This window comes from Amblyraja radiata, chromosome 6 (assembly GCF_010909765.2).
Source record: "Amblyraja radiata isolate CabotCenter1 chromosome 6, sAmbRad1.1.pri, whole genome shotgun sequence".
Classification (NCBI taxonomy): Eukaryota; Metazoa; Chordata; class Chondrichthyes; order Rajiformes; family Rajidae; genus Amblyraja; species Amblyraja radiata.
The window spans coordinates 53482150-53509026 of record NC_045961.1 but is presented as its reverse complement, the minus strand read 5'-3'; the positions used below and the strand labels follow the sequence as shown (position 1 = coordinate 53509026).

The 26877-nt window shown below is 43.5% G+C and overlaps 1 protein-coding gene across 2 annotated transcripts; it reads left to right on the top strand.

Annotated features, from left to right (window-relative positions):
* katnal1 (katanin catalytic subunit A1 like 1) lies at nucleotides 1-26457 on the top strand. Of its 2 annotated transcripts, none has more exons than XM_033022852.1 (11): nucleotides 1-140; nucleotides 5180-5355; nucleotides 6635-6798; nucleotides 7703-7868; nucleotides 11599-11726; nucleotides 11814-11919; nucleotides 17279-17437; nucleotides 18865-18991; nucleotides 20264-20398; nucleotides 20859-20985; nucleotides 24534-26457. In XM_033022852.1, the coding sequence occupies exons 2-11, from the start codon at nucleotides 5194-5196 to the stop codon at nucleotides 24691-24693; spliced, it is 1434 nt and encodes a 477-aa protein (XP_032878743.1). In that variant the 5' UTR covers nucleotides 1-140; nucleotides 5180-5193; the 3' UTR covers nucleotides 24694-26457. The 2 variants fall into 2 exon arrangements, with proteins under 2 accessions (XP_032878743.1, XP_032878742.1); XM_033022851.1 differs by lacking the exon at nucleotides 1-140 and adding an exon at nucleotides 420-530.
* The last annotated feature ends 420 nt before the right edge of the window (nucleotides 26458-26877 follow it).

Here is a 26877-nt window from a genome sequence, read left to right as displayed (position 1 = left end):
CAATGCTCCCGGGCCCGTGCAGGGCGCCCGCGCTGATTGGTCAGAGGGGTGTCTGTGATTGACGTGTGGGTTCCAGCGCGCCCGCTGCCGGGGTAACGGGATAACGGACGGGGAGCGGCTGGGCGCCGGGTGCCCTGCAGGTAACGGAGGTCGGGTCTCTGCCCGCAACCAGGGCGAGGGGAGGTAATGGTGAAGGGGAAGGCAGACGGGTGGGGTGAAGCGGTCAGATCGGCATGTAAAACCCCCACCCCACGCAGCAGAGCTTCATATATAGAGCGGCAACTCTTCCCCCTCCCCCCCCCCCGCGGCCTAGTCGCCGCCCCGCAGGGTTGGAAACCGGGCCGCGCATGCTTGTGGGGGCTGTAGTCCTGTTTGCCGCCGCGCAGGCTTGTGGGGGCTGTAGTCCTTGGGGCCGCACTCCGCTGGCGGCCGCTGCCCATCGGACTACAACTCCCAGCATGCCACTGCCGCCCGTCCACCACCTGCATGAAACTGAACGTTGCAAACGATGAGTGAATTGAAAGTTCGAGGTAAATTAAGTCGAGTAAGGTTGAGCGTCTCCTCGCCTGCTCTCGGTTTTTATTGCCTTGAGGGGCGGTGGTTGCCCTGGAGACGGAATGCGCCGGGAAGAAACAATCTCGGGTTACAGTGAGGAGGGCGGTGCCCATTGTGTGTGTGTGAGGCAGTTAAATTGTCATAGAACGGGACAATGTCATTCTTACTTGCAGCAGCGTTACAGACCTGCAAATGTTATGCACAGATAATATATTATGACCATAATAATACAATATTATGTTTAATAATTTATGAATAGATTGATAACCCCCATAAACAACAGGCTGTAGGCTAGGACTCTAGTCCTTGGAGCGCAGGCTGGGGCTTTATTCGTTGGAGTGTAGGAGAATGAGGGGTGATCTACAAAATTATGAGAGGAATAGATCGGGTAAACACACAGATTATCTGTCCCAGAGTAGGGGAATCGAGTACCAAAGGACATAGGTTTAAGGTGAGAGGGGAAAGAATTAATAGAATAGAATAGCCTTTTATTGTCATCCAGACCGAAGTCTGAACGAAATTTAAGCAGTCATACATACAATATAATACAATACAATAAAAAACAACAATAAACACATATTAACATCCACCACAGTGAGTCCACCCAACATCTCCTCACTGTGATGGAGGCAAAAGTCTTAGGGCTGCAGTCTCTTCCCTCCTCTTCTCCTTCTGCGCTGAGGCGATACCCCCGGGCGATGCTAAAACCTGTCCTGCGGCTCAAACACCGCGGCCCGGGGGGGTCGAAGCTGCTGACCTGCTGACGCAGCCGCACCCCGGACTCAGGCCACCGCCACCAGAACTGCCGTCCCAGCCCCCGGAGCATCGTTCCAGCCCCGAGCCGGATCGCCCTCACGTGAGTACTGCCACCGTCTCAGCCTCGCGCCAGGCCGCCGCTCCTCCCTCGCGCCAGGCCGCCCCGACCGGGCGCCGCTCCTCCCTCGGGCTGGGCCGCCCCGACTGGGCGCCGCTTCTCCCTCGGGTTGGGCCGCCCCGACCGGGCGCCGCTCCTCCCTCGGGCTGGGCCGCCCCGACTGGGCGCCGCCCCGACCGGGCACCGCTCCTCCCTCGGGCTGGGCCGCCCCGACTGGGCGCCGCTCCTCCCTCGGGCTGGGCCGCCCCGACTGGGCGCCGCTTCTCCCTCGGGCTGGGCCGCCCCGACCGGGCGCCGCTTCTCCCTCGGGCTGGGAACGCCGTACCTCCCCGAGCTCGGCCACTCCGACGGGAGCACCGTTCCTTCCTCGGGCCGGCCGTCACAGCCCCTCACGAAAGCACTGTCCAGCCCCGAGCCGGGCCGTCCTCACGGGAGCGAGCTCAGTGCGAGTCCTGGCGGGCTCTGCCTCCTGAGCCTCGAGGTCGCCAGCTCCGCCATTAGGCCTCAGCGCAGACGGAGGCAGAGAAGGGGAATACGACAAAAAAGTCGCATTCCCCCGCAGGGAGAGACAGCAAGCCCCGTTTCAACCCCCCCCCCCAAAAAACACAAACTAAAAACCAAAACTAGACTAACCAAAACGAAAATAAACAACCCAAAAAACACAAAACAAACAGGACTGCCGGAGAGCCGCTGCAGCCAGAGCCGCGCCGCCACTAGGAACCTGACGGGGAACTTTTTCACAAAGGGTGGTGGGTGTATGGAACGAGCTGCCAGAGGAGGTAGCTATAGCAGGCACTATAACGTTTAAGAAACATTTAGACAGGTACATGGATAGGACAGGTTTAGAGGGATATGGGCCAAAACGCAGGCAGGTGGGAATAGTGTAGATGGGACATGATGCTCTATGGGGGCAAGTTGGGTCCAAGGGCTTGTTTCCACTTTGTATGACTCTATAGCACACAGCAGTGCAGCCATGGTCAATGGTTCTTCTTTGTCACATGTACATACAATACAGTGAAATTCTTTTTTTTTGCATACAGTTCAGTAAAATATTGCCATACTTAAACACAATCCCTGATTAGTACTAAGTACATAGAAATAGTCCACTGAGACTGCATGCAAGAGTCACCAGGTTTTGGTGCCATTTTCAAAGTCCAGTCCGGTCTGGGCCCTCTCTCTTCTAGAGTAGCTGCCGATCCAGATGTGCCCTAGGCTACTCCAGCTGTCACCTCTGTCCAGATTGTCCAGCGAACCGTCGTCCCTCTGCTCACCTGGCCATCTTCGGCCTTTCTGCCCTGGAGGCTCCTCCCACAGTTGATCTTGTGGGTACGGAAGGTAAGACTCCGGATCACTCTTCTACCAGCCCTTGCTCTCACGACCACTGTTCCTCCATCCTCTTCTCCGGTTCTCCACTCCTCGGGGGACAAGCAGGGACTGGCTTGACAGCTACCCTCCGGTCCTTCCATCCAGCCATGGAGATGCACAAAGGCAATAAACAGTGCAGTCTATTAAGTTAATTTGTTGTGCGATTACCCTTGGAGATTTGTCTTGCTATCACCACCACTGTTCCAGGAAAATCATTCTCTGTAGGATGTATGTTGCAGTGTTTGAAATCGTGTTCCAATAGATTGGAATGAACAGAGATGCCTAATGTATAGCCACATTATGAAAGTTCAATCGTGATTTTCTTCCATATACTGAAGCGGTGAATTTGGAGACATTTAATGTTATGAAGAGTTTCTAATTGGGAAAACCTTTCTGTAAGTTAGTTCAGTCAATTTTAAGTTATAGTTTCAAAGGATGAAATGAAGGGTTAGGAGAGTACTTTGGGCACAGAAGAGAGCCAAGACAGAAATTACATTTCTTTAGACCTGTACTGTACAACTTGTAGTACCAGATCCAAATCCGCATTAGTTTCTGCTTGAAAACGGAGTGGAAGCACATCCAGCTGGATCTGAAGCTTAATTGTTCACGGTCTGTATCATTGATTCAGATGAAGGAGTCAAATGCACCATGTTCAGGTTTGCTGATGACATATTTCCCGTAAATCCAGGCAGGGATAACCTGGCAGGACAGGCTGAGTTGAGCTGAGTTTAGCGCTGCTTCTCTGCGCTGGCTGTGGGCCTGGGGGCACCGCTCCAGTCTGACTCCCGACGTCTCTGCCCCCCCCTCCCCGGGATCTCCGCCCCTGCCTGTCCATCGCCAAGTGCCGCCGCCAAAGGGGGAGGCAGTTGGGATCTCGCCACCGCCTCCCCTCCTCCGCCAACCAACAGGAAGGTGCGGGGCCGAGCGGTGCAGACGCTTCAGATGGCGGAAGGGGTCCACCCCCTCCTTCCCTCCCTCCCTCCTCCTGGCCTCGGCGTGCAGCAGGGTTTGTTTTGAAAGCGACGTTGGCGGAGTGGCAGCAGCGGCCGCTAACAGGGCGGGCGGGGGGCGGGAGGAGGAGGAGATGGAGTCGCTGCTGCTGTTCGGGGCCCGTCATTCGCTCCGACCCTCCGTCATGCCACACTTAGTATCTTTCCCACACAAGATACAAAACGTCACTTTCCTTTTCTCCAGAGATGCTGCCTGACCTGCTGAGTTACTCCAGTTTTTTGTGTCTATCTTCGGTATCAAACAGTATCTGCGTGCCAAGCTGGGCAAAATGACTTGGCGTTTAGGTTGCCCGGCGGCACTTTGGGTGGTCAGTGGCACCCGGGCAACCGCTAATTTCGAGCCCTGCAATTAGGTGATGGTGTAGGTTGAGATGCAGAAGGTCCTTGGGGGATGTAAACAGGCTAACTGAATGTTGGATGAAATATAACATAAGAAATGTGAAATGTCAGAAAACATTTTAATGAAACACAGTTTCAGCAAGCAATTAAGAAGGCAAACAATATTTTAGCTTTTATTGCAAGAGGATTCGAGTACAAAGCTAGGATCATAATGTTGTAACAGTATTTCACTCAGAGATGGTATCTGGAGTATTGTATACATACCTGCTCTCCTTGCCCAAGGAAAAATATACTTGGGACTGACAGACACAGTGACATTTTGTGGGTTGTCGCATGAAGAAAATTGCTGCCTTGACTTTAGAAGAAAATAAATTATCTCATTGCAGTATTCTTTAAGGGATTGACAGAGTGGATGTGGACTTTATGTTTCCTTGGATGTAGTGTCTAAAACCAAGGGCCACAATCTCCAAAGATAGACACAAAATGCTGGAGAAACTCAGTGGGACAGGCAGCATCTCTGGAGAGAAGGAATGGGTGACATTTCATGTCAAGACCCTTTTCAGACTGAATAAGGGTCTCGACCCGAAACGTTACACATTCCTTCTCTCCAGAGATGCTGCCTGTCCTGCTGAGTTACTCCAGCATTTTGTGTCTATCTTCGGTTTAAACCAGCATCTGCAGTTCCTTCCTACACGTTACAGTCTCCAAATAGGTTAGCCATTTAACACAAACATTGTTCAACTGGAAGGTAGTGTAATGCTGCATTTCCCCATTCATGAGTGCTAGGGAATCAGTCCCTGAGTATATTCAAGAGATAGCAATGCATTCTTAGATAATAAGGAAAGTGAGGGATTGGAGAGTAGTGCATGAAAGTGACGCTCAACTCTGATTTCATTGCAAGGCAGAGCAGTCACCAAGGACCGACTAGCCCAGTCTTGCTTCTATTTCTTGTGTGGACCTGCAACCTTAATTCTCCGAATAGAAACATGGACTTTAATGCATGTAATTTGATTTCCTAATACTTTTAATCTTTCAGGTGCGTGGAATACCATGAGTTTAGCAGAAATTTATGATAATGTGAAGAAAGGGAGAGAGTATGCCCTTTTAGGAAACTATGATTCTTCAATGGTTTACTACCAAGGAGTGATCCAGCAGATTCAGAAGCACACTCATTTAATACGTGATCCAGCATTAAAGGTGAAATGGTTGCAGGTATGATTTTCATTATGAAATTTCTTCCTGCCTTGTATTTTAATTTGGTGGTTGTTTAGGTATTCTTTGACTACCTCTATTGCCTGCTAGTTGCTTAGCAAAGATGGTGAGATATTGAAAACATTGCATTCAGAACATGACGTGCATCCCCCATTGCACCTCATTCTTTGCTTCCAGTAGCTTTTCTGGCTTTCCCCTACTGGTGATTAATTCCATATATATATATATATATATATATATATATATATAGGCCTTTATTTGCCTTGATCCCACATGCTAACTCTATTCATTGAAGCTCCCTGTATAAAATGGAAGTGATCACATAAAACATATTCCATTTGAACTGTAAGAGGAACAATACATTTTTTCTTATGTCAGCCACACATTTTCACTTTGGTACGGGTAAGCAGTTTATGGCAAAACGTCCTTTTTTCACCTTTGCCACCATCCAGGGACCTAAACAACCATTTCAGATGAGGCAGATATGCATTTGGTGCTTGCGGCATGGCCTTTACATCAGTAAAACCAAGCATACGCACTCTTCTGCATCAGCCATGCTGAGCTGCTGGTCCTTTCAACACCCCTCCCTATTCCCATCCCCACATCAACACCAACTTGTCTGTCCTTGGTCTTCTGAGGCCAAACACAAACTAGAATAACTCATTTGGTGTTTACTATAACATCTTATCCCTATTCGGTTATTAGCTGGATTAAATAGAAAGGCTGCACTGCATGCCATTTGGACATCTTGATTGTAATCACGTATAGTCTTTTCGCTAACTGGATAGCACGTAACAAAAAAAAGCTTTAAACTATCTTGACTTGCTACTTTCCAAAATAAATGCCAGAGTGATATAATTTTAATGCACGGGTTATTAAATTAAAACGTTTGGCACAGTGACTCAGCCGTAGAGTTGCTGCCTTACAGCGCCAGAGACCTGGGTTTGATCCTGACTATGGAGTGTGTGTAAGGTTTGCACGTTCTCCCTTGACCGCATGGGTTTTCCCCGGGTGCTCTGGTTTCCTCCCACACTCCAAAGGCATACAGGTTTGAATGTTAACTGGCTTCAGTAAATTGTCCCTATTGTGTTCAATGCGAAACTGGGATAACATAGAGCTAGTGTATGGGTGATCATTGGTCGGCATGGACTTGGTGAGCCAAGGGGCCTGTTTCCATGCTGTATCTCTAAACTAAACTAAATATAAATGTAGTCTTTAAGAAGGATGCAAAGAAATTCTGTCTCCGAAATTGTGCACTGAACTGAGTTTTGTTCTGCAGGTGCGGCAGGAGTTGGTTGAAGAGTTTGAGCAGGTGAAGAGCATTGTGAACACTTTGGAAAGCTTTAGGGTAGAGAAACCGACAACTGATTTCTCTGCACCTCAGCAAGATGAGCCTTCCAGGGATCCCAGCATTTGGCCACCACCTATTCCAGTTGAGCACAGGTGTGCAAACAGTGTTCATTCTGTAAAGTTTATGGATTGCACTTACACTAATTCTATTTGGAAACTAAGTATAACTTGTTTCTTTATCAGTATTATAAGGAAAACAATGCTACAAAAACTATGGAAATACAGATAAGATATTGAGGTGCTAGAATTAAATTATGTTCAATGATGGGTTAATAAGTCTGAGGTTTTTACACTGTCACAATAAAGGAATCACAATGATAACTATCACATTCACAACTTTGGCGAAGGTTGACCATGAAGAACTAATAGATAGCCACAAAGTGCTGGAGTAACTCAGCTGGTCAGGCAGCACCTTTGGACAAAAATAATAGATTACTTTTAGGGACGGAACTCTTCCTCAGAATCGAAATATCACCTATTCGTGTTTTACTGAGTTACTTCAGCACTTTGTGCTATCTTCAATATAAACCAGCATCTACAATTCCTTTCTACACATAAAGAATTAATGATGTGAATTTTATTTCAGTGACAACTGTTGATTTCCGGCATCCTGCACCAGATTTTACCTAGCATGTAGAAGATTTACTGCCTCCGCAAGTTAGAATCATAGAAACGGGTCCTTCTGCCCCACAGGCCCATGCTAACCAAGGTGCTCCATCTACTCTAGACAGATTTTCCCACATTTGGCCCCTATTCCTTTCAACCCTTCCTATTATTTACCTGTCCAAGTATCTTTTAAGTGTTGTTATTGTACCTGCCTCAATTCTTCCTCTGGCATCTCATTCCATATACAGTCTACCTCTTTATAATGGATTCTGGTTAGAGCAGACTGAACGTCCCCACAGTAATCAGACGCCACTGTCTCTTTAAGAACATGGGTTGCTCGTTACACTTTGTTACGGGAATGCATAACTGTTTTACGTGTTGAATTTCACAGAACTCCTTTGATGAAGAGGCAAAATCGTGAGGTTAAATGCTTGCGCAAAGAGTCGCCGGTTGTCCAGGCACGAGGAGTTGTAGGTCGAGGTCAGCAGGCTGGTAGAGCTGAAAAGCCGAGCAGCAAATACACGGGCGATTCCAGAGTTAGAGGGAAAGATGACAAGGTAAAAATGTGACCCTGCTTGTAAATTATCTTGTAGAACTCGTCAAAAAATTATATATAATCAATCATTATGTTTGGTTATTTGACACGGTTTGTTGAAACTGTTAAAACATTTTTTTTCAAAATGGATAGTTGTCATTTTTTTTCCACATTTGTTTCCCCCTTCTGTCACATTATGTCATTCTATGAGCGTGGGCCACCATGCCTTGCATTTTGAGGGGTGTGCTTATCATATTTTATTTACTTCTTAGTCTGGGTAAAATATTCTGTGCATCTACTCTATCTATTCCCCTCATGATCTTTTATTTATACATCTTTATAAGATCACCCCTCATCATCCTGTGCTCCAAGGAATAAAGTCCAGTCTGCCTAAAGTCCTCCTTTAGTTAGGGCCGTCAAGTCCTGGCAACATGCTCAAATCTTCTTTGCACTCTTTCCAGCTTAACAGCATTTTTCCTATAGCATGTGACCAAAACTGAACACCATACACTAAATGTGGTCTCACCAACGTCTTGTACAACTGTAACATACAGTGCCCTCTATAATGTTTGGGACACAGACCCATCATTTATCTATTTGCCTCTGTACTCCACCGTTTGAGATTTTTAATAGAAAAAATCACATGTGGTTAAGTGCACATTGTCAGATTTTAATAGAGGCCATTTTTATACATTTTCACCATGTAGAAATTACAGCAGTGTTTATATATAGTCCCACCCATTTCAGGGCATCAAAATGTTTGGGACACAGCAATGAAAGTAAATTAAGTAGTCATGTTTAGTATTTTGTTGCATATCCTTTGCTTGCAATGACTGCTTGAAGTCTGCGATTCATGGACATCGCCAGTTGCTGGGTGTCTTCTCTGGTGATGCTCTGCCAAGCCTGTATTGCAGCCATCTTTAGCTTATGCTTGTTTTGGGAGCTTGTCCCCTTCAGTTTTCTCTTCAGCATATAAAAGGCATGCTCAATTGGGTTCAGATCGGGTGATTGACATGACCACTCAAGAATTTACCATTTTTTAGCTCTGAAAAACTCAGTTTCTTTAGCAGTATGTTTGGGATCATTGTCTTGCTGTAGAATGAATCGTCGGTCAATGGGTTCTGTGGCATTTGTTTGAACTTGAGCAGATAGGATGTGTCTTATACACTTCAGAATTCATTATGCTACTACCATCCGCAGTTGTATCATCAATGAAGATAAATGAGCCAGTACCTTCAGCAGCCATACGTGCCCAGGCCATAACACCCCCACCACTGTGTTTCACAGATGAGGTGGTATGCTTTGGATCTTGGGCAGTTCCTTCTCTCCTCTATACTTTGCTCTTGCCATCACTCTTATAAGTTAATCTTTGGCTCATCTGTCCACAAGACCTTTTTCCAGAACTTTGGTTGCTCTTTTAAGTGCTTCTTGACAAACTAGCCTGCCATCCTATTTTTGCGGCTAACCAGTGGTTTGCATCTTGCAGTGTAGCCTCTGTATTTCTGTTCATGAAGTCTTCTGCGGACGGTAGTCAATGACAAATCGACATCCAACTCCTGAAGAGTGTTTCTGATCTGTCGGACAGGTGTGTGGGGATTTTTCTTTATTATAGAGAGAATTCTTCTGTCATCAGCTGTAGAGGTCTTCCTTGGCCTGCCAGTCCTTTTGCGATTAGTAAGCTCACCAGTGCTCTCTTTCTTCTTAATGATGTTTCAAACAGTTCATTTTGATAAGCCTAAGGTTTGGCTGATGTCTCTAACAGTTTTATTCTTCTTTCTCAGTCTCATAATGGCTTCTTTGACTTTCATTGGCACAAATTTGGTCCTCATGTAGCAATGTTACAAAATTTTGAGATTTAAAAAATCAGGTCTGCAATTTATCCCATCAGATAAAGCATAAAAAGAAGTTTAATTTGACACCTAATTCACTTTCATATCTTCAGTATTAAAAAAGTTATGGCCATTTTCAAACTCGGAAACTAGCATCTTGTTCCCTATTGCTTTTCCATTGAATTAACACAAAAGCTGTGATCGAGGACAGTCAAAAGCCCATAACTTTCTTAAAAATTAAGAGAGCTGAAAGACATTTTCAGTTATTATAGTTTGAAGCATTCTGAAACAAATATGAAACAATCTTACTTGGATGACCTGAAATTAAAGCATATAATTAGTTAGTTACCTAATTGTAGCTAATCACAAAATTCAATTCCTAGATCTAAACATCTTTAACATTTTTAAATAGCCTATGTGTCCAAATAACATTCACACAAGAATTCACAATATTACATGATTTTAAAATCTCATCATGAATTTATAGGCCAAATGGAAGGAATTTAATGTTTAATTCCCGTAAATTAATGGCCATTTAAATCATCTTGCGAGTGGGTTTTTGTGGAACGCGATCGATTGGAACGTTGCGGTTGCAGTGAATTTGAACCCCATATCGGCAGGAAAAACACTGCCGGTTCGTATAGGGCAATAAAAACTTCCAAGAACGCAAGTTGGAACGATTTTTCAGCATCAGCTAGCAGCCCGAGAAAATATATCTTGGACAGGCAGGAGAAAACGGCATTTTAATCACGCCCCTCCCCTCAAAGGCGCCAAAGTTGCGCACACGGCCAGTGGCAGAACTGCAGCGCCGCTGAAGGTAAATATTGTAACATACCTACCTCATGTTGATAAACAGCAATAAAAGTTTCCAAAGGTGATGGAAAGACTGGAGGAAAGACTAGGTGCTGAGAGCTCTCTTATACCTGCATTAAGGAGGTATATAAACACACCTGACCAATTACAAACACCTGTGAAGCCATGTGTCCCAAACATTATGGTGCACTGAAATGGGGAATTATGTATAAACACAGCTGTAATTTCTACATGGTGATACCAAAATGTATGAAAATACCCTTTAATAAAATATGACAATGTGCACTTTAACCTTGGCGGTCACAGTAGCACTGGGGCGGTCACGGTGGCGCAGCGGTAGAGTTGCTTCCTTACAGCAAATGCAGTGCCGGAGACCCGGGTTCGATCCAGTCTACGGGTGCTGTCTGTACGGAGTTTGTACGTTCTCCCCGTGACCTGTGTAGGTTATCTCCATGTGCTCCGGTTTCCTCCCACACTCCAAAGACGTACAGGTTTGTAGGTTAATTGGCTTGGTAAATGTAAAAATTGTCCCTAGTGGGTGTAGGGTAATGTTAATGTGCGGGGATCACTGGTCGGCGCAGACCCGGTGGGCCGAAGGGCCTGTTTCCGTGCTGTATCTCTAAACTAAACTTAAAAAAAACTAAACTAAACCACATGTGATTTTTTTTCTATTACAAATCTCAAATTGTGGAGTACAGAGGCAATTATATAAATGATGGGTCTTTGGCCCAAGCATTATGGAGGGCACTGTAACATCTCAGCATCTATAGTATATCTGAATTGATTGCAATTGAATACTGTGTTATCCCAGGTAATCGTGGTGGTGTATGTTTCTGGTGGTAGTGGTTTATATTTCTTCTGTTACTGCTGGCGTCCTCTGTGCCTCATGATGCCCAATTTTGAACCTCCAGGCCTTAGTCTAAGTTCATCTCATTTAATGCAATTGAACAGCCACACTGCACAATGGAGAACAGTGAAGGTGGAAGGAAGGTGTGACTGAAATGAGAGTACATGCTTTTAATGCAAGGTTGTTGAATATACTTGTTGTATTTAATGTATTTGCTGAACAGCGAAAAAATAGCAATAATGATCTTGTTATCTTGAATACAGGGTAGAAGAAATCCACATGAAGCAGCAGGAGATGCGGATGGGAAGAAATTTGATGGAACTGGTTATGATAAAGATCTAGTTGATGTACTGGAGAGAGATATAATATCCAGGAATCCCAATGTCCACTGGTATTGAAATATCTTTAAACTATTGTTTGGCAAGGACTTGAATTTTGGTCACAACTAAAAAACTAACCGTCTTCATTTTCTATTCAGGGATGATATCGCTGATTTAGAAGATGCTAAAAGGCTTTTGAGAGAAGCAGTTGTGTTACCAATGTGGATGCCAGACTTTTTCAAAGGAATAAGGCGACCATGGAAGGTAAAAATGATATTTGTTGTAATCTGAAATGTATCTGCCCCTTGTTTCCTAACACACCTGTCATAATAAATAGTTTAGCCCTGCTTATTCCATTTAAAACACAGTTTAAATACTACTTTGACTCTTGCGTTAATTTTTACCTTGAAAGGAGAATTCTCAAAATTTGGTAATAAGGTATAACTGAAATCTTTCATTTCGTGTAAGATGCTGGTAAACAACTTTGATATCCTTCATCGTGAGTAGTGCCTAGATATGAATACAAATAACTGGAGATCTGTAAAGATATAGCATTATTTATTTATTCTTCAGACAAGGTTTCCCATATTTTAAATACCAACGTTACAAATAACATTTAACGTTTTTTGAACATGTACCATAGCTCTATTCTTGCAACCCCAGAAAATAGTACTTTTAAATTATTCTGTTTCTATTCTTTATATTTTTGTTTTTCTACGGTTAAGTCAACTGCAAGTCTTCTGTATTGTTTAAGAAATAACTGCAGATTCTGGAAAAATCGAAGGTAGACAAAATTGCTGGAGAAACTCTGAGGGTGAGGCAGCATCTATGGAGGGAAGGAATAGGCGACGTTTCGGGTCGAGACCCTTCTTCAGAAAAATGTGGGGGGGGAGTGGGAAAAGAAAGGAAGAGGCGGAGATAGTAGACTGTGGGAGAGCTGGGAAGGGGCGGGGAAGGAGGGAGAAAGCAAGGACTACCTGAAATTGGAGAAGTCAATGTTCATACCGCTGGGGTGTAAACTACCCGAGCGAAATATGAGGTGCTTCTCCTCAAATTTGCGGTGGGACTCACTGGCCATGGAGGAGGCCCAGGACAGAAAGGTCGGATTCGGAATGCGAGGGGGAGTTGAAGTGCTGAACCACCGGGAGATCAGGTTGGTTAATGCGTGTGACGGCAGACAACGGGTAAAAACGTGCCCAACGTCGCCCTCACCCTGATGGCCACCTTCAGGCGGAACGTAGAGCCAAGGCACGTGGGCACCATGTGTCACTACCTTCTATCTGTCCCCGGTGTTGCGAAGGATGGGCCTGGCGCAGATGCCACGCAAGGTGCCTGTCAGCTTAACATTGCTGCACCATCTGTCGTTCGTGGAAAGGTTCTTCCGGACCAACACCTTTGACCACAAGTCCATCGGGCAGTGGTCAGCACGGAACGTCCTGCAGGCACTGCAGGGAAATGACTCCATGGATCCTGTGGCGTGGTTCCCAGAGCAGACTGCCCAGCTTGTCTGGCAAAATGCCTCATCGCCATAACTCACCAACAAGCACCAAGACCTGGCTTGGCTGGCGGTGAGGGGAGCCCTCCCAGTCAGATCCTTCCTGCACCGTCAGAACCTCACTACCAGCGCACGGTACGGCTGCTATGGAGAGGAGATGGTTGCCCACCTCTTTGCAGAGTGTGGATTTGCAAAGAGAGTCTGGAGAGGTCTGCAAGGATCCCTGTCACGGTTTATTCCGAACAGCTCCGTCACAGAGTACTCTGATTTATGGACTGTTCCCAGGGACGCATTCAGAGACTGACATCGAGTGCTGCTGGAAGGTCATCAACTTGGTGAAAGACCCTCTTTGGTCTGCCCGAGCGTTGTTCACCACCCAGTGGAGCGAGATGTCCGTCGGGGAATGTTGCCGACTGGCTCGCTGCAGACTGCAGGAGTACGTGCTGAGGGACGCACTGAAGCTCGGTGCAGCCAACGCCAAGGCTCGGGGGGAAGGACCACAGTCTAGGTTCCTTCCGCTGCTGGACATGGGAACCTGTTTTGAATGTATGAATGTATGTATTTATTTTTTTAAAGTGTGACTTCAACTGCATCATCGATGCGGCTGGACGATCCAACAGTGGACAGACTGGACAGCACATCCAAGCTCCTGCTGGAGACGGTAAAAGACGCAAAGCTGTGCGACGCCTTCAGAGACCCTGTAGGTGGATCCCAGTAGCGGTTCACCTGGTCCAGATCGGCCGGTTCAGTCCGGTCGCGGATAGACTTCCTCTTCACGTCGAAGGCTGTCACGGTTAGACACACCAACCTCACGCCGGTGTTCTTCTCTGACCACTGCCTCCTTCAGGCTTCCTATCATCTACAGGAGGACCAGAGGCAGGCAGAGGGACATGGAAGTTAAACGTGAAGCTGTTGACCCCAGAGAACATTGAGGTGCAAAAGAGGGACTACGCATGTTGGAGAATGGTGAAGCCCCTCTTTGACTCCCCAACACACTGGTGGGAAGCAACCAAAGAGAACATCAAGATGTTCTTTATAATTAAAGGGGTTCAGAGACCAAGACTTAGTCAGAGGGAATTGTGGCAACTCCAGACAGATTTGCAGCAACTGCTCCTTCTGCAGTCAAGGGGGTGGATGTGAGGGAGGAACTTAGAGAGTTGAAGGGCTGGCAAGCTCGGCTCTTTACCTCTGAATCCTCTAAGATCTTCCGATCCAGGGTCCACCACGTGGAGCAGGATGAGACGTGATCACGCTTCTTCTTCCATAAGGTTCACAGGGGGAGCTCTGTGATGAACAGCCTTAGGGAGGAGGACGGCTCGGTAACATCCTTGCAGATGGACATGCTGAGGATCTGCAAATCCTTTTATATGGATTTGTACGACAGAAAGGCCACAGACAGCACCGCCTCCCAGAACTTCCTGTCCTCTATCACGGAGGTCTCGGAGGACAGCAAGTGGGAGAGCCTGGACCAACCACTGACCCTAGAGGAGCTGACTAGCTCCTTTGACTCGAGTAAAACTCCCAGAAGCGATGGCTTACTGACCGAGTTGTATTCGGCTCTGTGGGACAGGGTGGGCCCGGACCTGCTGGAAGTGTACAACGACATGCTTCTAGCCGGCAGCATGTAAGACTCCATGAGGAAGGGCAGCATCACCCTAAATTACAAGCAGAAGGGGGAGATGAAGGATATAAGGAATTGGAGACCCATCACATTGTTGAATGTTGATTACAAGATCCTGTCTAAGGCCATTACCAACCGGGTCAAGTCTGCTCTGGGACGGGTGATCCAAACCTGTGCTGCATCTGGCAGGAAAATCTCAAACAGCCTGGAGCTGCTGAGAGATACCATTGCCTACGTGCAGGACAGACGGGTGGATACCTGCCTAGTCAGCTTGGACCAGGAGAAGGCCTTCGACAGGATATCACACACGTACATGAGGGACGGCTCTCCAAAATGGGCTTTGGGGAGGGAATCAGAAATTGGATCCAACTGCTCTACACCGATATCTAGTGCAGTCCAAATCAATGGGTGGGAATCAGACAGCTACCCCGTCAGGTCTGGAGTCAGGCAGGGTTGCCCTCTCTCCCGTCTTGTTCGTCTGTTGTATTGAACCTTTTGCTCAGCCCATCAGGAAGGACGCGAGCATAAGAGGAGTGACATTGACAGGCAGTGGGGGCACTCAAGTCAAAACCTCCCTGTTTATGGACGATGTCGCCGTCTTCTGCTCAGATCCAGGGTCGGTCCGTAGATTGATTAGCGTCTGTGACCAGTTTGAGTCGGCCACGGGAGCCAGGGTAAACCGCAGGAAGAGCGACGCCATGCTCTTTGTCAACTGGCCCGACCGATCTTCCGTCCCCTTCACCATCAAGCCTGACTTCTTTAAGGTGCTGGGAATCTGGTTCGGGGGGGGGGGGGGGGGGGGGGGGCTGAGGCGTGTGACAAGAATTGGCTGGAGCGAATAGCCAAGGTGGGGAAGAAACTGGAGCTTGGAGGTTCCTTCCGCTGCTGAAAATGGGGGGCAGGTTGTGGTGGAGACGCCCCTCAAAATAAGGGAAGGGATTCCACGCCAGTGGGCAACATGAGTGGCAAGGATGTGGGGTAAAATTGTGATTTGGGGAACCTGTATTGAATGTATGTATAGCCTCCAAGAATGTCGGATGGAGTTTTGTATTGTAAATACAAAAATGTCGGATGGATCATGTATTGTAAATATTTATTTCTCGAATAAGGTATATTTTGGAGAAAAAAAATGCGAACTTATGTAGGTATGAGCGGAGGTGTTGGGCAATGCCTTTGCTTGGTCTCACCTATGTAGAGCAGTTGACACCTGGAACAGCCGATGCAATAGATGAGGTTGCCTCACCTGGAAAGACTGCTTGGGTGCTTGGATGGAGTCGAGGGGGGAGGTAAAGCGACAAATGTAGCATTTCCTGCGGTTGCAAGGGAAAGCACCAAGGGAGGGGGTGGTTTGGGTGGGAAGGGACGTATTGACCAGGGAGTTACGGAGGGAGCGGTCTCTGCGGAAAGCCGAAAGGTGAGGAGATGGGAAGATGTGGCCAGTGGTGGGATCACGTTGGAGGTGGCGAAAATGTCGGAAGATTATCTGTTGTATGTGACGGCTGGTAGGGTGGAAGGTGAGGACAAGGGGGGATGGGGATTGAGAGCAGAGCTACGGGATTTAGAGGAGACCCTGGTGAGAGCACATACTTCCGCGTTTTGAATGTACCGCGGATGAAAGGCACGGGAGAATTATGCCGCCCTAAGATCGATCTCTTAGGGAAGCATAATTCTCCCGTGCCTTTACTATTTATGACCATTTTATATATGTTTTATATATATTTTATATATATAAAATAATGACCATTTTATAATTTTAGTCAGGGTAAGCACTGCCTACCTTGCCTACCCTGACGGCACGTGCCTGGTGCAGATGCGGCGTAGACAGAGGAATTGGGAGTAGGGGATACTCCTCTGTATTTGTGATTATGTACTTATGTAGGTATGAAAGGTATATAAAAAGTCAGTTTCCAAAGTAAAAGTAAATACCATTTAAACTCTGGGCCAAATATTACTACGCCAAACATTATGGTGCCCTGAAATGGGGGGACAATGTATAAATACTGCTGTAATTTCTACATGGTGAAACCAAAATGTATAAAAATGGCCTTTATTAAAATCTGACAATGTGCACTTTAACTACATGTGATTTTTTTCTATTACAAATCTCAAATTGTGAAGTACAGAGGCAAATAAATAAATTATGGGTCTTTGTCCCAAACATTATGGAAGGCACTGAGAAACTGCCTTCTCAGACTGAGAAAGGTAGGGAGTCTTCTGTTACTTGCAGATGGAGATTGAGAGTAAAGACCTGCATTTAAGTACACAAAGTGCTTGAGTAACTCAGCAGGTCAGGCAGCAGCTCTGGAGAACATGGATAGGTGAGGTTTCGGGTTGAGATCCTTCTTCAGAACCTGCACCTGCAATTCTTTGTTACTACACTTACATTTAAGTGTGTAATGAGCCAAAGAAAATAGTATAATTTGAATGTTGAATTAATGAATTTAGTTGTATGCAACAATAAGTTTGAGTAAAATCTCCTGACGTTCTTTCTATATTATTACTTACAGGGGGTCCTAATGGTTGGACCACCAGGAACAGGTAAAACTATGCTTGCCAAAGCTGTGGCTACAGAGTGTGGTACAACGTTTTTTAACGTGTCCTCCTCCACGTTAACTTCCAAGTATCGGGGAGAATCTGAAAAATTGGTTCGGTTGTTGTTTGAAATGGTGAGTAAAGTTTTTTTTTAATGTGTATATAAGCTGCTGATATATGCTATGGTCATAATGGGTGCTGAGTAAATTTTATTAGTTTTGCTTTGTGCATTTGGTGAGAGGGTTAATGCACATGGGTAGTCGGGGAGAAGAGGTGGAGGGGGGGAAGAAAGTTGGAAAAGAGAGATAGGGTAGGTCAAATTCTGAAAGTAATAGGTGGATACAAGGTAGGGGGTCTGGTTGGCAATGAGTTCAGTAAGTGACAAAGGCTAGCGGTGAAAAGGAGACAAAAGGGAGTCAGACAAAGAAAGAAGAGGAGGAATGAAATTGATGATATGGGTTGACTAAGCGAGGGTCAGAAGGTCCTGTTCTCTCCTTATCTGATACCCTTTTGTCTTTTCACTTCCTGCCGTTGTCACTTACTACACCTGTCTTGACAGTCACCCACCCATCTGTACACACGCATCACTTGCCAGGATTTGATCTATCCAACGTTTCTTTTCCAGCTTTCTTCCTCCTCCCCCCCCCCCCCCCCCCACACACACACACACACACACACACACACACACACACACACACACACACACACACACACACACACACACACACACACACACACACAGTCTGAGGGTCCCGACTCAAAACTTTGTCACCAATTCTTCAGAGGTGCTGCCTAACCCGCTGAGTTACCCCAGCTATTTATTGTGCTCGAGGTAGTTTCCCTTCTGTACCTCAGTAAAGAACAATATGTCCTCTGTACTTTAATAAGGATGTTCACAGCTATCAGAAAACTATCACCAGCTTCAATTACATCTGCAAGCTTTGAAAGCAATTTGAGCTTTGTTGCCAGTAGATATCAGATTTTCTTTCAGCCACTAACTTTTTGACCATCGCATTTATTTTTGGGAATATTTGCTGCATCCTGCATTTTATTGTTCATCATTGCATTCTCTTTTCAATTGACTAATTCACGTTTGCTTGCTGGAGTGCAGTAGGACCCTATAAGACATGGGAGCAGAATTAGGCCATTCATTTCATCAATGCTTTTGAGGCTCATGCCATTAATTGCAACATTTCCTCTTTCGATGTCCCAAAATTCAACACCTCACGCTTGGTCGGATTAAACTCCATCTGCCTTTACTCCACCCATTTCTGTAGCTGATCTATATCCCACTGTAAACTTTGACAGCATTCCACACAGACAGTGACCCAAACGATTTTGGAATCATCTGCAAACAGCAGAGGTCCCAACAGATCCCTGGGGAATTCCACTGGTCACAGACCACCGCCCTAAATATTGTCCTTCCACCACAAACCTCTGTCTTCTATCAGTAAACTTGATCAAATTAGTAAGACACGACCTGCTTTGCACAAAACCAAACTGACTGTCCCTAATTAACCCATTCTCTTCCAAATGTTATGTGTTTATGATCTTCCTTCAGGCTCGATATTATGCGCCGACAACTATTTTCATCGATGAAATTGATTCCATCTGTAGTCGCAGAGGTACTTCTGATGAACATGAAGCCAGCCGCAGAGTCAAATCAGAGCTGCTCATTCAGATGGATGGTATGTCATCTGTCTTTAAATTATGTGTGGATATATTTACTATTGTGACTTCTGGACACAAATAATAGTTAAGGCAGCTTGTTTGTTTGCATATAAATACCATTATCTCCTGGAATTGAATATTATATATTACTAACTCATTAAAAATAATTAGCAGTTGGTATGAGTCAGGAAATAGCTTTGCATACTTCTCAAGGCCTTTGGTTTAGTTTTAGTGATACAGTTTGGAAACAGGCCTTTCGACCTACCGAGTCATAGAAAATAGGTGCAGGAGTGGGCCATTCGACCCTTCGTGCCAGCACCACCATTCAATATGATCATGGCTAATCGTCCAAAATCAGTACCCCATTCCTGCTTTCTCCCCATATCCCTTGATTCCGTTAGACTTAAGAGATATATCTAACTGTCTCTTGAATATATCCAGTGAATTAGCCTCCACTGCCTTCTGTGGCAGAGAATTCTACAGATTTACAATTCTCTGATTGAAAAAGTTTTTCCTCATCTCAGTCCTAAATGGCCAACCCCTTATTCTTAAACTGTGACCCTTGGTTCTGGACTCCCCCAACATCGGGAAATTTTTTCCTGCATGGAGCCTGTCCGAGTCGACCAGCGATTTCTCTTACACTAGTTCTGTTTTACATACTGGGGACAATTTACAGCAACCAATTAACCTACAAACCTGCATGTCTCTGGACTATGGGAGAAAACCAGAGCACTCAGATAAAACCCACGCTGTCACAGGAAGAACGTGCAAACTTCGTAATACCCCATAGTCGGGATCGAACACGGGTCTCTGACGGAGTACGGCAGCAGCTCTACCGCTGTGCCTTTGTTGTCCATTTGCAAAAAATAAACTTATGGTTCTGTTTCCTGAAAAAGTTAATTGGTTTGGGTGCTTTGGAGGTTGAAGGAAAAGCAATTTATATTTGATACGTAACATTTGCTTAATGTCTTGAAATATTACTCTGTTGATTGACCTATGATAAATCAATATTTGCATTTGCTCCCCTCAGGGATAACAACATTAGTTGAATAACTAAAATGGGCAAGCATGATCATGTGGAATAGATAGCGATGAGGGACAAAACACGCATAAATCTCACGCTTGCATTCTTGATAATTTCTGATACCAAAGGAAAATCACTAATATTAGATCAATCAATCTAATTAGCAAAACTTAAATTAATGCATGGTTTATTTTTGACTGGTAAGATGTTGAAAATTGTTCATTAACATTTTGTTTAAGATGTTTAATGTACTTTATTATTTTAGGTGTGGGGGGTAGTTCAGACAATGAGGATCCATCAAGAATGGTAATGGTTTTGGCTGCCACAAATTTTCCATGGGATATAGATGAAGCCTTGAAGAGAAGACTGGAAAAAAGAGTGTACATTTCCCTGCCAACAGGTTGTTATTTTAAGGCTTTTATGATTAGTGCCTTAATAAGGCTATAGCATATTTCAAGTCAATTTAGTTTAATTTAGAGATACAGTGCGGAAACAGGGCCTTTGGCACACCGAGTCTGCTCTGACCAGCGATCTCCGCACACTAACACTATCCTACACACCCTAGGAACAATTTACTATTTTACCAAGCCACTTAACCTACAAACCTGTACGCCTTTGGAGTGCGGGATGAAACTGGAGCTCCCGAAGTAAACCCACACAGGTCACAAGGAGAACGTACAAACTCCATATAGATAGCATCCATGGTCAGGATCGAACCTGAGGCTGCAAGGCAGCAATTCTATCACTGCGCTACCGTACCGCCGTGACTCTTGAGCATTTATTGATGAGCAATTAATACTGTTTTTCTTGAATTTGCAATTTGCTGTGCAGTTTTTAAAGCTATATATTTTTCTTATTAGCAAGTGGAAGAGCAGAACTGCTGAAAATCAATTTACGAGAGGTAGATGTTGCTTTAGGTGTTGATGTTATAGTAATTGCTGAGAAGATGGAAGGTTATTCTGGAGCAGACATCACAAACGTATGCAGGTAAGGATACTCAGGCAATAAGATGGCAGATGTAGAAAATGGCTTGATGTCTTTCGAAATATAGCAACATGCTCCAATTACAAGATGTTCGTTTTGAGATAGGGTTATTGAGCTATTTAATAGTAATGGTTTTAAAAAACATTAATTAAGTTAATCAAGATTTTAATTGTACTGTTGAAAATAAAATGCCAGTGTTTTATATTAAAGTAGATTGGTATTTTAATTGTTTTTAAAATACCAATGTTACCAATGTTTGGTAATAAAATTACCCAACCAGGTAATCAAATGCCCCATATCAATGTCCAAAAGAAAATCAGAAATTGATCAATCGATCAATTAGCAAAGTTTAAATTAATGTTTGGTTTATGTTAGACTATTGAGATTGAGTCATACAGCGTTGAAACAGGCCCTTCGGCCCAACTTAACTACACCGGCCAATATGTCCCGGCTACATTAGTCCCATCTGTCTGCTTTTGGCCCATATTCCTCCAAACCTGTCCTATCCATGAACCTGTCTAACTCTTTCTTAAACTTTGCTAATCAGATTGATCAATCTAGTATTTCTGAATTTCCCTTGGTATCGGAAATTATGAAGCATGTATGCAAGTTAGAGACGTTTCTTGCTTTTATATCTTCCAATATAAATTTAAATTCACGTGGTGTTTAAATCCTCTATTGGCTTCCCCTGTTTCGATGTCAGAATTTCATCACATTTCAGCATTCTTCTAACCAAGGCTTCCTGATTTTCTCTGTTTTACTGATGGGCCCATTATAAAATAACGGTTACACCCGATGCCAAATTTAAACACGGGGAACAGTTTTTTTTGGATGAGCTATTACCAGGATTGGTGGAGACGGAGCATGGACAGATGGGATGGATCAGGTCATTCCCTGTTCTGATACCTACTCTAGTTTAAGATGAACGAGAGTCACTTTTGGGGGTGTAAAAAATAATGGGAATCAGTACCTGACTGGATCCAGATCCAAACTGAAGCATGTTTCTGATAATCCTGGTGTAAGAGTAACTGGCAAGTCAAACTTGCTTTGAAAGGAACAGCTCTCTCTGGCAGTAAAGTGCTGCTGCGGCCCATCGAGAATCTGAGTTCAGTTTATTATTGTCATGTGTACCGAGGTACCATAAAAAGTTTTTGTTTGCATGCTATCCAGTCAAAGAAAAGACTATGCATGAATACAATCAAGCCATGCATAGATCCAGGATAAGTGGTACAACATTCAGTGCAAGATAGAACATTGAAGTCTGATTAAAGGTCTCCAATGAGGTAGATGGGAGGTCAGAACTGTACTCTAGCTGATCACTGAACTGTTCAGTTGCCTGATAATAGCTGGGAGGTTACGAGCCTACTACCCATTCTTCAACGTCAGAAGGTTAATTTGAAGATATAATACACTGCTGCATTCAATCCGTTGTAATTGATATCTTTGTTGAGATAGCAGAGGTTCGGAAGTAAAAACAACTTGAGTTTGGTTGTGGCTTTAGGAGATAATGCGTAGGTCCTACTGTTTGAGAAGTTAACTTTTTTTCCCCAATGTATTTACCTGATTAACATGTTGTAAAATCCAATATTAACTTGGAATTATGCTGATTGATTCACATTAATAAACTTGATGATCTTCTTCTTGCGTATGGCGTGCACAGCCTAAAGTAGTAGGATAACTTGTTCTATTTGATCTTATTTGATTGTGCACGCCGGGTTGATTGCATTCATCGAAACAGGGCAGACCACATGAAGGTTGCAATCTTCCACCCCAACATTGATGATTATAATTTGAGTCCCAGTGTTGGTATAAAATCAGCTCTATCCATTGATTGCAACAACTGGCTTTCATTTAACATTTTAAAATTAGAAAATATTCCGGGCACTTCATAGAATATAATCAAACAAAAGAACTTTGATAAGAATAGACTGATCTCAGAACAGTAAATATCGAAACGTGCAGTGCCCTCCATAATGTTTGGGATAAAAACCCATCATTTATTTATTTGCTTCTGTACTCCACAATTTGAGATTTGTAATAGAAAAAATTACATGTGGTTAAAGTGCACATTGTCAGATTTTATTAAAGGGTATTTTCATATATTTTGGTTTCACCATGTAGAAATTACAGCTGTGTTTATACATAGTCCCCCCATTTCAGGGCCCCATAATGTTTGGGACACATGGCTTCACAGGAGTTTGTAATTGCTCAGGTGTGTTTAAATGCCTCCTTAATGCAGGTATAAGAGAGCTCTCACCACCTAGTCTTTCAATCACCTTTGGAAACTTTTATTGCTGTTTATCATCATGAGGATCAAATTTGTGCCAATGAAAGTCAAAGAAGCCATTATGAGACTGAGAAAGAAGAATAAAACTGCTAGCGACATCAGCCAAACCTTAGGCTTACCAAAATCAACTGTTTGGAACATCATTAATAAGAAAGAGCACTGCTGAGCTGACTAATCGCAAAGGGACTGGCAGGCCAAGGAAGACCTCCACAGCTGATGACAGAAGAATTCTCTCTATAATAGAGAAAAATCCCCCAACACCTGTCCGACAGATCAGAAACACCCTTCAGGAGTCAGGTGTGGATTTGTCCATGACCACTGTACTCAGAAGACTTAGTGAACAGAAATAAAGAGGTTACACTGCAAGATGCAAACCACAGGTTAGCCACAAAAATAGGATGGCCAGGTTACAGTTTGCCAAGTACTTAAAAGAGCAACCACAGTTCTGGAAAAAGGTCTTGTGGACAGATGAGACGAAGATTAACTTATATCAGAGTGATGGCAAGAGCAAAGTATGGAAGGGAGAAAGAACTTCCCAAGAACCAAAGCATACCACATCATCAGTGAAAAATGGTGGTGGGGGTGTTATGGCCTTGACATGTATGGCTGCTGAAGGTACTGGCTTACTTTTCTTGATTGAAGATACAACTGCTGATGGTAGTAGCATAATGAATTCTGAAGTGTATAAACACATCCTATCTGCACAAGTTCAAACAAATCCCTCAAAACTCCTTGGCCGGCGGTTCATTCCACAGCAAGACAATGATCCCAAACATACTGTTAAAGTAACAAAGGAGTTTTGCAAAGCTAAAAAATGGTCAATTCTTGAGTGGCCAAGTCAATCACCTGATCTGAACCCAATTGAGCATGCCTTTTATATGCTGAAGAGAAAACTGAAGGAGACTAGCCCCCAAAACGAAGATAAGATAAAGATGCAATACAGGCCTGTTGAGCATCACCAGAGAAGACACCCAGCAACACCCAGGTAATGTCCATGAATCACAGACTTCAAGCAGTCAGTGCATGCAAAGGATATGCAACAAAATACTAAACACGACCACTTTCATTTACATGACATTGCTGTGTCCAAAACATTATGGTGCCCTGAAATGGGGGGACTATGTATAAATACTGCTGTAATTTCTACATGGTGAAACCAAAATGTGTAAAAATAGCCTTTATTAAAATCTGACAATATGCACTTTAACCACATGTGATTTCAATTTTTGTTAACTATTTTTGTCAATTTTTGTTAACTTTTTAGAGATGCTTCCATGATGGCAATGCGCCGACGAATTCAAGGACTGTCCCCAGAGGAAATCAAAGCCTTATCCAAAGAGGAATTACAAATGCCTGTAACAATGGATGATTTTGAACAGTCTCTGAAGAAAATCTCCAAATCAGTTTCTGCTTCCAGATCTTGAAAAGTATGCAACATGGATGGCTGAGTTTGGTTCAGTGTAATTCTTCAAAGTAAATCACCTCATAAAATGGATGGCATTGAGTAATATGTACTGTGTGAAGTCTTAGAGCAATGAAAATTAAGTTTGCACATTTGGGTTCATAAAATAGACAGCATTGACAAGTTGAGCCTTGAAAATCAGTTATACATTAATGCTGACTGGATACATACAATTAAAGCACTTTATTCTACAAATAATTAAACTAACTGACATGTTTTCAGTCAAGGTGAAGTTATGTCAAATTATTTAATTGTGTTAACCTAAACAAAATGAACTATAGTTTTGCCCCTTTATTCATGTTGGAGAACTTATTAGTTACACCCCAATTTAAAACTCTGCTGCATATCAATAACACTTTATCTTCCTCTTCCACAAGTTATCATTGGATTAATTTCATGATTCTGTGCATTGCTTTGTTGGATGGTTGAAGTGTACACCGTTGTTAATAATCGTACAGTGCATTGCAAAAGAAATGATACAGTTTGGGCATCATACATGGACGAAACCACATGACTATGTTCATTTATCAAGAACCAAACTAATCATTTGCAAAGGTAATAGACCTGATTTTCCCATGAACAAAGCTTTAAAGAAGTTGCATCTTAAAAAAAAAAAAAGATGCAGCACAGGACACTGTTAGCACCACCTGTACACAATAATTAATTTTATCATTTTATGGAAATATATTGCCTGTAAGAGCTTCATTCATGTACATGCGTATCTTCGGATGAGGTTGACGTTTCCCCCCCCCCTGTGGCCCATGTTAAACAATGATTTTCATTTCCAAAATTCCAGTTTAAGTTTCTAATTTATATTTTGGCTCTGCACAATAATAGCAGGTTATTACTTCTGTCCTTATCCTATTGACCTTGAACCCAATTTTGTGTTTACAATTAACTTCCTGACCAAGTTTACAAGAGTTTGATATTGGCTATTCTCCATCCAAAGGTATAAAAGGGATACAAGACATCTATGACAACACTCCATTGCAATTGTATTTAATCTTCAGGAATATTTAGTTTTCTTTGAATTACTTTACTTTCATATACCCTGGCATTGTAAAGATAATGGTTTAACATATTGTATGCTAAATTATGAATAACCAAGCCTAATAAAAAAAAATCACCTATACTAACCGTTGATACAGTAAATAGATTTGTTACAGGCCGTTTTATAGTAAAGAGAACTAACTGGTACTTCCAAACTTCGCCATTTGGCTCAATAGAGATGTAGATGTGAACACTTACTTATTATCACTTAGTGAGCTGAGCTGATTAGTACAAGTAACTAATAGTAGCCTTAACTTAGGGTTGGAAACACAAACAATGCACAAGAACAGAAGTTATTGAGGAATTTAATTTTTCCATTGTTTTACTATGATGAACAATGGGCAGGAATATCTTGTAGCATTCACAATTGTTCCAATTCATTAATTCACTCAGTGCTGAACAATATGATTGGTTTAGTTAAGCTTGTTAAGTGGAATGGTGATGTAACATTAATAATTCAGTATTATATTTTAGTTTTGAGCATTCCTTTAGTACTTGCACTTTTTGTTACAAATAATAGAAACAGGGATGCTAAGGTTTTATGTCAGGTTATATTGCCTGTATGAAGCATTACATGTACTATTATGCTAAAGACCACATACTACTTGTACGTATTATTTATGATGTACTTTTGGTTATGGAACAGTTCTAAATAAATTTTTTGACATTTGTGAAATAATGGAGTAATCCTGATTAGCTTGTTCGGGAAATACTTTTGAATTTACGGTTTTTGGATTTATTTTGAGATCACCTTACTTTATGAAAAAAGAGGCTTTACATTAAAAAAAATCCCCTTGTTAACTCAAACTGATGTATCATAGAATGGGGATCGGCACAGAAGCAAATAAAATGATAATGCGGACTGATCTTGGCTGGGAGATGAGATATCCCATGCTGAGACAAGTACCAAATCATTTCTGTCAACATGAAAGTGCAGGATAACTGATCAGTTACTTTTCTCCACATGTCATTGTTTGATAAGTTGATAAGTAAGAGAAAAAGCTATAATTATGGAGCTGTATCTGTAATGTTGTAAGATCGCCTTCAGTCAGTGATGTTGCATGAGGGTGTAAATCATTTCAAAATACCATACACT

Excerpts from the sequence above, each read along its gene's own strand:
- katnal1 (XM_033022851.1), top strand. The coding sequence starts at position 509 with ATGAGTGAATTGAAAGTTCGAG. Across the intron at positions 7,869-11,598 it reads TTAGAGGGAAAGATGACAAG|GGTAGAAGAAATCCACATGA; the intron begins GTAAAAATGTGA and ends TCTTGAATACAG. Across the intron at positions 17,438-18,864 it reads TTCGGTTGTTGTTTGAAATG|GCTCGATATTATGCGCCGAC; the intron begins GTGAGTAAAGTT and ends ATCTTCCTTCAG.